The sequence below is a fragment of the Nestor notabilis genome, unplaced genomic scaffold (genome assembly GCF_000696875.1).
Source record: "Nestor notabilis isolate BGI_N333 unplaced genomic scaffold, ASM69687v1 scaffold9889, whole genome shotgun sequence".
NCBI classification, from domain to species: domain Eukaryota; kingdom Metazoa; phylum Chordata; class Aves; order Psittaciformes; family Psittacidae; genus Nestor; species Nestor notabilis.
In genome coordinates this window covers 1-12,280 of record NW_009943237.1, presented here as the reverse complement: position 1 = coordinate 12,280, position 12,280 = coordinate 1, and the positions used below count along the sequence as shown (strand labels likewise).

Sequence of the window (12,280 nt, the reverse complement as noted above, 5' to 3'; positions counted from 1 at the left end):
TTTTTTTTTTTTTTTTTTTTTTTAAATGCAGCAGACAACTCCTCCTAGAAAGAGCTACATGGTCTATCTTTCTTTGTGATAAACTGCTCTCCTGGTATTGTTAATCAGAAACATATTGTTACATGCACATGCAAAATGCCAAATACAGCCATTTCTACCAACAAAGGATGATACACAGAGGGGAAAAACTCCAAATACACTGAACCACATCCAGACCTTCTAGAGCCCCCCTCTCACCCTTTAACCACAAAGGAGAAGTCAAAGGATGTTTCAAACAAAGTGTCTTAACATCAGTATTTTTCCATGCACTAATGATGTTCAGTAACTTGTAAATAAATATTAGCATACTACAGTATCTAGAAGCTGTAGTGCTAGATTCTTCCCTACAAAGTTATCCAAAATATATTGTATTGAATAATCTAAATAGATTAAAATAGCCAGTAGAGTACAAGCTGCAGTCCCAGTACAAGCACTTACAGGTGCCTTAACAAGTGCCTGCAGCTCTCACCTTTTTACTACAAGGGTGTTCCAACAGCAAAACTGTTTAAACAAAAAAAATTTACAAGACCTCTAATTTTAAGGTGCATATTTGAAATAAGTATCTTGAAGCAATACTGCCTCTTCTGTGATTTTAACTGGATAGATAGATCAAAATCCATTACAAACTACTGATTTGACTGTACCTGTTACTGATAATACCAGCAAGGATGACAATTTTAAGCAAAAGGTGATGTGGGGGTGTTTTCCCCACCTTCTGAAGCACAAAGGTAAGCTGAATTCATTTCAGAGGAAAAATAAATGAGTACTGGTACGATATAAAGATTTGGATTGGGTTTAAGTCTTTTCAAAATTCTCAATTAAAAAAAAAACAAATCAAAAACCATTGAAGATTTTAATCTAAAAATTGAAAGCCCCTCCCCAAAAAACAAAGTATGACTATAGATACCAACGGAATGTATATTTCTGCTGTATAGCACAGATAAATTGCAAGACAGTAACACACTGTATCTGCATAGATACTAATGCGTTACTCTAACATAATGGTATAAAACCGTATCAGCAATTGCTAATTTCACATTTGTATGTTCTCAGTGAGTTGATTATTCTAAAGAAATAAAAATCATACTTTGTTGTTTACACTTGAAGTTATTTGAAAACTCTATACTCACTTTCTCTGTATTTGATCTCTGCTTCTTTACGTCGTTTTCTTTCTCTAGCAAGAGCCTCTGGACTACCCCAAACTTCAAGAGACCTGCACACAGTAAAAGCAACCTAGCAATGGTTATATTTATGCAACTTCTTTTCAGTTTTACTACACTAAAATGCCTTTCCTAAAAGCAGATGACTCCATCATTCTTTCTCATAAGAAGCCATGCAGGCTACTCAATAAAAAGCTGGGCGAGAAGGGGCTGAAGACAAGCACTTCATATTTAGACATATGAAACATACCCTCCAACTGTATCTACACCGTGTAATTATTACAATAATAAGGATAAAAAATGTGTTCAGATAGAAAATGGAAAACATTATTGCCCTTTCACACTGTAAACCTGACTTTTAAAAGGAGGTGAGGAGGGGTCCTTTCTCATATCATACATTTTAAATGATGCAAACATTTTTCTTCATACAAATGTTCTTACTTTGCCTCTACATCCGATCTCAGGTACACAGTGAAAGTCTCAGTGTCATCATGGGGGCTCCGTCGTTTAATTTTCCTCAGCTGGTCTAAATCACTAGGGAAAATGGACAAACAGTTCAGTGAAAAAAAAAAGTTCATATTATTCTAATTTTACTTTTATATTTGAATGATCTTCCTCAATTTTGATATTAATTTGCAGAACAAAAACCTAAAGTTGTTTACTTGGGCCCAACAGAACAAATACACAACATGAAGCAACTGATCTCTAGGATGCTATTAAAAACCACTGTGTTTTCCTCCAAACTCAAACATTCAAATCATGTCCTCACACCATGAAACACTGTACATGAACGAGAGTAATATAACACTGGACACTACAACATCCAATGAATCTGCATGTAATTGATAATGTGCACAAGTGCTAAACAAGGGGGTTCATGGCTTAACATCTTGAAATGGAAATCAGAAGTCACATGACATGAAAAGTTAAGAAATACAACCTCAAAACCTACACACCCAGCACAAGCTGCAAAAGGTTGGAGATAACAAAGCTATTTGGGGGAACAGATAAAATGTCCTGTGCTGAGCTACATGTTAGAGCATCTACACTGAGAAGCATCAGGGTTGGGGTTGGTGGGGTTTTTTTTTGTTTGTTTGGTTTTTTTATTTATTTTTTTTTGGGGGGGGAGTTGGGTTTGTTTGGTTTTTTTTTAAACACAACAGAACATTTTATTTTTAGCCCAACCAATTATCTAGTCCTTTTTTCATTTCCCCATTGCCCCTTTCAGTCAATCCAGCAAAATTTGAGCTAGGTATTTCTCTGCACAACAAGGTAGTTATGATAAAAGTATGGCTGAGGACTAAGTATAATTTGACACTGGATTCTCAGCAAAGACCAAGCCTGGTGACATACACTATATGAAAAAACTGGGGAGCAACAGTGACAGTATAAAATGTTATAAACAAAGCTGCTAAGCCTTTAGATTTAGTATGGGACACACACGCATAAAATGCCTGAAATCCAACAGACACCTACACCAATACTTAGTAAGATCTGCTGGCAGGAATGGCACATAGTGAACGGCAGTAAATAAGAATCAAGTAACAATAGTTATATTACAATTAACCAGATTATATTTTATTCCAAGTAACAGAACTCACATAACATTAAGTTTTCACTTGTCTTTTACAGATGTTCACATCAAACCATCGTGACCCCAAAATGCTGGCGAGTTATTTGCCATTCCCCCCCTTATAATTAGCTGCTCACCCCAAGACTCTCCCCAAGTAGATTTATGGTCATATAAGTACAAATAAATTACTTTAAGCAGCAGCTATGGAAACATGCAAACTAAGTGCAAGTTCCTAACCCACTGTAACACTAAGTAAACAAGAACTAATTTCAGCCACTTCTGAGTACATAAACCACAAAAGCATGTAGAAAAAGTTGCTATACAAAATCACTCTACAACTGTAATTATATTTGAAGCACATATGAACAAACAAATATTTACAATTTAAATCTCAATTCAAACCCATCATACCTGGATTTAAGACAAAACTCATTTATTGCTCTCACTCCAGTGATGAAGTTATTCTTCGTGTATTTTGGTCCATACTCTCTTTTTTTAAGGACTGCTTTCACTTAAAAACAGAAATAGATAAGCAAGTTAAGTCACTCACAGATACTACAGCAGACATTTCAAAATTCAGAATTCAAGCTAGTGTTGTATCACTGCACCTCTAAGTAGAGATCTGAAAACAATGCTTATCAGTGAGATCAAAAGCTTATAGCAAAGAGAAAGGAATGTTCTTCATTGTGGAAATGAGTACAGTAGAATGATTTACCTCCAAAAATGCTATATGCTAAATTGTAGGTCAGAGGTCTGAAACATCCACTTAACTGCCACTGTCAGCTACTTTTCCAACTTTCTTGTCAGATGGTGTTTGGCTACTAGGATAGCATTCAAATATGGCAATTTGGAAACCCTTGCTTTAGCAAATGAAATGGCCACACAGAGATCTAGTCATTTTTTTCCAATACTTAAACAATTCCACCTTCTGCAGATAAGATTTTTGACCTTTGCGGAGCTTACAGAGAACTAAGACTCTATATGCCATTTTTCTCAACTATTACTTTCAAAATTAGCATACTTAACATTAGGCATTTGTAGCAATTAAAAATATAAATTTTACAACGCTTTGTACGTCTAGAAGATGTACTCTTATCAGATTCCCATGTACAAGTAAGAGTATTCAGAAAAAGGATAAATGGAATTTTAAATTTATGCCACTATTTTCTGCTTGTGTATACATATATAACTTCAACTTATTTTCAAATATAAGTCACTATATGCTCATTTCCATTAAAAATGTTATATTTACTGGAAAAAGTGCCAATAATTGCTGAAGGCTATAACATTGAAGAACACAACTGAAAACAAAAAGCTCTGCAGGTGAGAACACTTATGAACACATACAAATCTCCTGAACAAATCAATCATCACAGGATTGATAGGATTTCCAGAACTACTCCTTAAGTCACAGACTACTTCCCAGAGTTCTACACTGTCTTATTTCTAAGTTTTGAAAGCTGGAAGGCAAAATACATTGCTTGACACTAAACAATGCACTAACACTACAGGTATTAATATTTATCATAATAATGTAATTTCTGTCAGCCAGTTTGATCTTAAACAATTTTTTTAAGTACTTGAGCAATCACGTTCATCCCACAATGCTCCTGAGCAAAGGTGACGAAGAAAAAAAAAAAAAAAAAATTTCTCCAAAAAACAGTTCATCATTTACTAAGGCTAGAACAGGACAAATAATTTTAAACAAGAAGAATGCTTCCCATCTTTTCTCCACATATATCCAAGGCGTATTAATCTTAGTAAAAAATAACTCATGGATTTATCAAACACTAATCCATCTTTCAGAAGCATAGATAAATTTCACTAAAAGAAAATACTATAACCAACTGTACATTGCAGAATATCTCAACAAACCTACAACTAGTTCAAACAACTGTATAAAATAGGCAATAAATGTGGAGGGGGAAAAAAAAAAAATCAATTTGATATTTCCAAGACAAAGCCAAATAAAAGATGATGTAAATAAAACTCTCTAAACTGCGCGGATTTTTAAGATCAATGATCCTTTTAAAATGTTATTGTCTTAGTAATACTTGGATCAGCAAGTTTCTAAGTTGCAGGAGCATCTGAAGACTAGAATTCTACTTTCTAGACACTATCAAAATCTTTAACATTCTTGCTTGCCTGTAATCTAGAGGTAAAACTCTCTTTCCACTGAGAGATACATCTATTTTTACAATTATTTCTCAGCCTCTCTAATTTCTCCTATCTACCTTGTATACTCCCCCTGCAGGCATACACTAAGTGACAACAGACCCAAAGAAATTGACATAAAGGATGTAGAAAAAAGCTTGCAGAAAATACACATCCAGAGATCCTGATCTCACCTTGTCACCAACAACTATTAGGATTTCACGTTTCTTTAAATTTGGGGAAAGACACGAAAGCATTTTCATTTTCATACAGTTTACAGCCTGCTGAGTCACCTTCACTCCAGAGTTTGTTTGTTTGTTTTTTTGGACGGAGTTTAAAGAGAAATGGCTATTTCTATTTTGATCAAGTTCTTTACATACACAGAAGGCTAGGAGTGACCAAAAGCACAGGAGTTTTTAATAGCATAATTCTCACAGTAACAGAAACTATCAGAGTGAAGATGGAGTGAAATCATCTCATGATAAATAAAGAACATGAAATCATAAAAGAAAGTTAAGTACTTATTTTATCTACTTCTGTTTTTAAATAATGTAACTAAAGACAAAAGCATGTATTTACTTGTACAGAGTTTACATGGCAAGGTTTTGGTAGCAGAGGGGCTATAGTGATGGTTTCTGTGAGAAGCTTCTAGAAGTTTCACCCATGTCAAACAGAGCCAATGCCAGCCAGCTCTAAGACAGACCCACCGCTGGCCAAGGCTGAGACCATCAGCCACAGTGGTAGCGTCTCTGGGATAATGTATTTAAGATGGGGAAGAAGTTATTGCTCAGGAGGAATTGCAGCCAAAGAAAGGAGTGAGAATGCATGAGCGGAACAGCTCTGCAGACAGGAAGGTCAGTGAAGAAGAAGGGAAGGAGGTTCTCCGGGCACCATATCAGAGATTCCCCTGCAGCCTGTGGTGGACACCATGGTAAGTCAAGCTGTGCCCCTGCAGCCCATGGAGTTCCATGGTGGAACAGAAATCCCATGGAGGACCCCATGCCAGAGCAGGGGGATGCCCGAAGGAGGCTGTGATCCTGTGGGAATCCTGCGCTGGAGCAGGCACCTGGCAGGACTTGTGACCCTACAGGGGACCCATGCTGGAGCAGTCCGTTCCTGAAGGGCTGCACCCCATGAAAGGGACCCACACTGGAGCAGTCTGTGAAGAACTGCAGCCTGTAGGAAGGGCCCATGTTGAAGAAGTTCGTGGAGGACTGTCTACATGGGAGACACATCTTCCCCTGCTCCCCACGCTGGAGCAGGAGAAGAGTGTGAGAAGTCCTCTCCCTGAGGAGGAAGAAGCAGCAGAGACAACATGATGAACTGACCACAACCACTATTCTCTGGCAAGGAGAGGAGGTAGAAAAAATTGGGGTGTAAATTTAAGTCCAGGAAGAAGGGAGGGTGCAGGGAAGGTGTTTTAAGATTTAGGTTTTTGTTTCTCATTACCCTACTGATTTTATTGGTAATGAATAAAACTAATTTTCCCCACGTCACATCTGTTTTGCCTATGACAGTAATTGCTGTCCTGATCTTAACCCACAAGCCTTTCATTAGATTTTCTCTCCTTGTGTTTAGATGAGGAGGGGGAGTGATAGAGCAGCTTTGGTGGGCATCAGGCACCCAGCCAGCTCAACCCACTACATTACTACAGACACAAATGGGAATATTACAGGACTCAGGCAGTTCATGTGGTCAAAATATATTTAGAAGCAACACTGATTAGATTAACTTAGCAATAAGAAGGAACAGAGGAAGACTTAGAAGGAACAGGGGAAGGATCAAGTATTCAGCTTAGCTACATTAGGTCTGAGATGCGAATGGACATACCTAAAAACATGAAAGGACAGACTGTGATAACAGGTAAGAAAACAAATTAAGTCTTTTCCTGACAAACTCATCAGCTCAAATAAAACAAAAACTGCACAGAAGGGCAAGTAAATAGAAGGAATACTTCTGTATTTGATTTCTCACAAGTCATTTTCAAACAACTGGGTACTAAACAAAGCTGACATACAAGTGTGTTTTAAAATGTTATTCACATAAACTTGTTACATAGTTGAAGAGGAACCATGGTTTCCTTACACCCTTTTTAACTACTTGCAGTAGTTAAGTTTCAATACAAAAAGTACTTCTTCACCTTTTACTTGGATTGGCTCTTTAAGGACAGACTGCTTTTGGCCTGCATTGGTCGTATCTTGTCCTGTAAAATAAAAATAAACCTCACTGTGATTATGGAAGCACCTACTTTTTAGTAAAGAGATTAGCTGGCGTAACAAAATAGGAATATCTCTTAATATTGCTTTCCACCCTAACAACTAAAAAACATTTCTGCTAGATTTCCAACATTTAAAACTCTCAACATAAAATGACAGCAATAGTAAAAAAATAAATAACAAAATAAGGCATTTAATATAGCATTGAACAATAAACTCCTAGCAGCTTGCAGAATAGAACCAACTTGCAACATATTCCAGAAAGTATCCTGAATATTTGAAAAACATTTTAATAATATACTTTTAGTTTGGGACAAGCTTCATGCAGAGTTTTAGACTAGTAAACATAAGGAATTCTATATAGTTTATGGCTGCTGATCACCAGAGTCTCAAAAAGCTTTCAAGCTGTAGTTCAGTTTTAAGGGACTGAAGCTTTTTCCCTCACAAAAAGCTAGCTCCCTAAAATACAGAATTTTTAAATTAAAATCCACAACTCTTGGGTCACAAGCTAGAGCTAGAATGAAAACAAAGTATTCCAGCTGGTTTTCAAATTTGAGGACATTACTCAATAAAAAGCCAATGAAATATAATTTACAGTAAAGTGAAAATATTTGGTAAATAATAAATTCCATTCATTTCAGTGAGATTCCCACTTAGAAACCAGTTCTACTTGACAATACAAACAAATACTGCATCCTTGTCTTGTACATCTTGACACAGCTTTCAGAACAAAAATCTCATGATTCTAACACATCGAACCAACACACCCACTCTTTCGTGCCCTAATACTGCAGTTTGCTACACATCTACAGTCATTAACAAAATGAAAACTGACATTACTGAAAGTGATATACTCCAAAAAAAAAGAATTCTCAAGCAGGTTTGTGTTAATTAATGAGATGATCCTAGCTTAACATGCTACCCAAATTACTCAAAGGTCAGATATTCTTGAAACTTGGACTACATAACTATCCATCAGGCAATTAGTTATCGCCCTAACAGCAACTGAGGACTAAGGCTAATGATAATCCAAGTATACTCTCTTTGAAAAATAACACAAATTCATGAAACCGATCTTTCTACACAAGAAATAAGGCTGCACCATATATAACTAGCATTCCTAATACAATCACCCCATCAGTTTCACTTGAAAACAAAAGCAAAAAACCCTTTGCCCTTCCTTTCTTTTCTTACCTCATTTAAAAAACCAGGCAGCTGATCTACCAGTATTCATGATAAAACACTTCAGCTGAGATTGCTTAGCAAAAACTGAGTAGTAGCTTCTTTTCTAAAATTGTGTGTAACCATTTATGTCACTAAAAGAAATATCACCACCACTATTTAACAGAAGATTGGGTTATAGGATTTCACTTCAATTCGCAATTACTGGTTTTCAGACACACAGAGGTTGATAGAACTTTCAAGACGGATACATTAATATTTTAGATATCACATTAACAGGAAAAACATTTCCCAAGTTTACTGATAAAGGAATGGAGGTCCAAAAGAGATCCATTACTCGCTAAATGTTTACGTTACTGGAAAAGGATGGCAATCTTTACAAACAGTATACTACCTTTTCAGAATTTTATCAAAATATCATGGGGTTTTAAAATAAACAGTACTAATATGTCTGTAATGCCTAAGAACATTCTATCCTCTAGACCCCAGAAAACACCTCCTATATGAAGCCTGCATATAACAATATGCATTCCAGAATAAACTTCAGAGTGATTGTTTGTCTGTGCACAGTATCTCTAGCTGCAGTTTCATATACACTTGCATATGTCAGCCCCCATTCTCAACAAAAAGCAAGCCTCACGGTGCCCATGTGGCAGTTACACTCGAGGCTTACTACAGCTCAGGACTGTGCTGCCGCTAAGGGCTGTACCTCCTGAGCCATTTTAGAGACAGTGAACAGGATCAGGTTACTGATCCTACCTGTACCCCTAGCTCTGCAAAACAAGAAAGCAATGAATTTTTAATAAAACAGGCCTAAATGTCATTAATGCCAGCACAAAAGAGGGACTAATCAGACAGGGGTGGAAGATGGTGGGAACATCCCTTCTGACAATATGAAAGCAATAGCGCTAGGCTATTTTCACATCTGATTTTTAACATCAGTAACTGCACGTTAAGAACCCAGAAAATACCAACAACTATAACTGGCTCTACAATCTTTCACTATATTCAGGCAGCCATTCTTCTGCAAGAATCTCACCGTCTAGCAACCACATTCAGCTGAAGATTTTCCAGAAACATAAACGGTCTTAACTGTCATCCAATTCTAAAATCCAATCACAGACTTAAGAAACAGTATCAAATTGTTACACTCAGAACAATATTTAAGATCCACTTCTGTACTTCCAAACATCAGAAAAGTAATACTTTTAGCTGGCTATAGTCACTAGTATTTAAAGACTGCTGCAAGACTTAGGAATTTACAAGTTACTAAAGAAAGAATGAATACCTACTAACCTGACAATAATGAAAGGAAATTTTCCTTAGTAGACCACTTAGCTTTAGATAAAAGCACGGAGAGCTGTCTTTTAAAAACGTATTTGTATCTCTTTCGGAGATAGCAGTCTCCCAAAGATGTGCAGTCTCATACTTAATAAGCAGCAAAAATAGAGGATGCTACGATGGAGCAAGGCCAGGACAGATCCAAATTTCACAAGCACCAAAGCAGCACAAGATTGAGAATCAAACTGAACAGGAAGGAGGGTCAGGTTACGTCCATTGTATCAAGTTTAAACATGAATGCTGCAGTTCTGACAACCATCAGATTAGAAAGCTCTAGCAGATGAAACAGCTCAACCTTCTTTACAAGTCATCCATAGCCTGACCTGGAGACGTCACAGTGCTTGGTATTCTCACTCATTCAATTTTTATCACTAGTTAATTTCACACAACAAACCTGAAATACTACAAAAAGAATTAAAGCAAGCAAAGTGGCAAAAGATGAGCAATACATCCCATTTCTTATCTCTTAAATTATCTAATCCCTTCTGACATCCACATTTTATCATCGCCACTTTAAATCTGATTACTCTAAACTTAAATCCTTTAAATACGAGAATGACAAATGAATTTCAGCATTCCTCCCTGCTTATGCATTTGAAATTTATATACAGGTGTCCACAAGCAACAAATACTAAGAATTCTGCAATCCTAACATCACACAATTGGGAGGAAAAAAAATAGAAGTTAAATACCTGAAGTTTTTACATTTATATAAATACTCTTTATTTTAGCTTAGTACTACCTGTTCCAGCTTTATGCAGGGTTTCTTGATGGGTTGACCCTTTTGTATCTTCTGATCCAAGATCTTTTTTTTGACCATTAGAGGTATAAACTCTCACTTGACTCATCAACTGCACAGGCAGACGATGGCATGGTAGAAGACAAGACAGACTCCCACTTTTCACTGAAGCTTGCCATCCTAACAGGAGGAGGAAAAAAAGATATTTCAGGCAGCCATTTTGTAAGGAAAAAGAAGGGAAGGTGGTACAGCTATACCAGCCTAAGTTATAGGAATTGAGCTTTTAAAATCTCTTCTTTTTTTACTCATGTTTAGGAATTACAAAACAGGAGCAGACTGCATGCTTTCACTGTCTCCCTTCAAGCACCCACTTTTAAACCTCACTCTAGCATTAGGGTTTTTTCCCCATACAAGCTGGTAAGCACTTCTTCCCAAGTGCTCTAAATGATCTTAAGGGTCTTAAAAGACAGGACTTAAAAAAAAAAATAAAATTAAAAAAAAAAAATACAAAGCTATTTGGAAAGACTAGCTGAGCTAATACATTAAGCCCTGTTCTTACCCTACTGCCTCAAGTTTTTTTAAAAACAAATATTGATAAAAGAACAAATACAGAGCACTTCAGAACTATTAGCCAGTGTTGCCATTTCATTTCACCCTGTGTACACTCTGCACAAACCACAGCTGACTAATTAAAGAAAACTGAACTGTGTGCATTACACATTAAGAGCAACTTGCTACAGAAATTACATAGGAAAGCACACAGCATTGTATAAAACATTTATGCAGAATTAATTAAAATTTTCCAACAGTTGCAACAGACAAATTACAAGATAAACATGCAAAATCCCTACTGAGAAATCACGCTGGGTGGGCAATCTTTGATTTCAAAAGACTAGCCAGAAGTAGAGTTGTACACAGTAGAGGCCAACCTGTATTAGCAACCAGTTTCTTTTAGGCAGCACAAATACCTCTGCTGAGAGGGTAAATGACTCCTCCAAAAAGAAATGCAACAGGCAAATTGGCTGCTTTAGAAAGCACTCATTAAAATAAAGGAAAAAAAAGTAAGCAGTGCTGGTAACTCAAGTCATGCAAAGTATGACTAATCATATATGAACAATGCATCTCTCACAAGATAGTAATATTTTATAAAACTGTTTATTCCATGAAAGCCTCAACAGTTTTCCTTTCATTTTAGTCCTCTATGGTACCGAAGCATCTGCACATGTGCACAGACCAAATTGAACCTTACAGAAAAACAATTTCACTAAAAAAAGGCAGATAAGCTCTTACTAAGTATTAGTTGTTGCTGATGTGACAAAAGCCCAGAAGAATCAATACAGCTGGCATGAGATGAGCAGTGTTGTTTCCTAAGCTTTGGTGACACTAGACCAGTTGACAAAGGGAAACTTAAATCAGCATGTTTAGAGGATGTTCTTCCTACTAACCCATACAAACAAGAGAAATCATTAAAGGGTATTGCTGCAATTTAACCACAGGCGATTACACGAAGAGGGACAAAACAGGTTAGAATTTAAACTCCATGGGACCTGCGGCCTGAAGAAAAAGCCTGGGCTCATTCCTCAGACCAACACAAACCCTGTAAGACTGCACTTCGTTTTACACAATTACCAAAAACTTCAGCCCTAACTCGGGCACGACGTATCGGTTTTACTCCAGACAGGGGCCGATAGGGGAGCAGGCCTACAGCAGCCCTGAGAACACCCGCGATAAGGTGTTAACACTCGCCAGGACACGCCTCGCCTACCGAGGCAGTTACCATCTGAACGTCGTCCTTTTAAACGTCGACACCCGTCGGGCGGGTTGCGCTCCCGACGGCTCCTAGCCCCGAGATGCCCGCAGGAATACCCGGCCCTGC

The 12,280-nt window shown here is 37.1% G+C and overlaps 1 protein-coding gene across 1 annotated transcript in view; it reads right to left on the bottom strand.

The window, feature by feature from the left end:
* Positions 1–10,665, bottom strand: part of LOC104411418 (zinc transporter 9-like) — a gene marked incomplete at its 5' end in the record, with an annotated part of 19,655 nt that extends 8,990 nt beyond the window's left edge. Inside the window, 5 exons of the mRNA XM_010021830.1 lie at positions 1,170–1,252; positions 1,641–1,733; positions 3,184–3,283; positions 7,067–7,129; positions 10,408–10,665. Of these exons, the coding sequence (XP_010020132.1) occupies positions 1,170–1,252; positions 1,641–1,733; positions 3,184–3,283; positions 7,067–7,129; positions 10,408–10,665 (597 nt within the window). The remainder of the gene's footprint in view (positions 1–1,169; positions 1,253–1,640; positions 1,734–3,183; positions 3,284–7,066; positions 7,130–10,407) is intronic.
* Between the last annotated feature and the right edge of the window lie 1,615 nt (positions 10,666–12,280).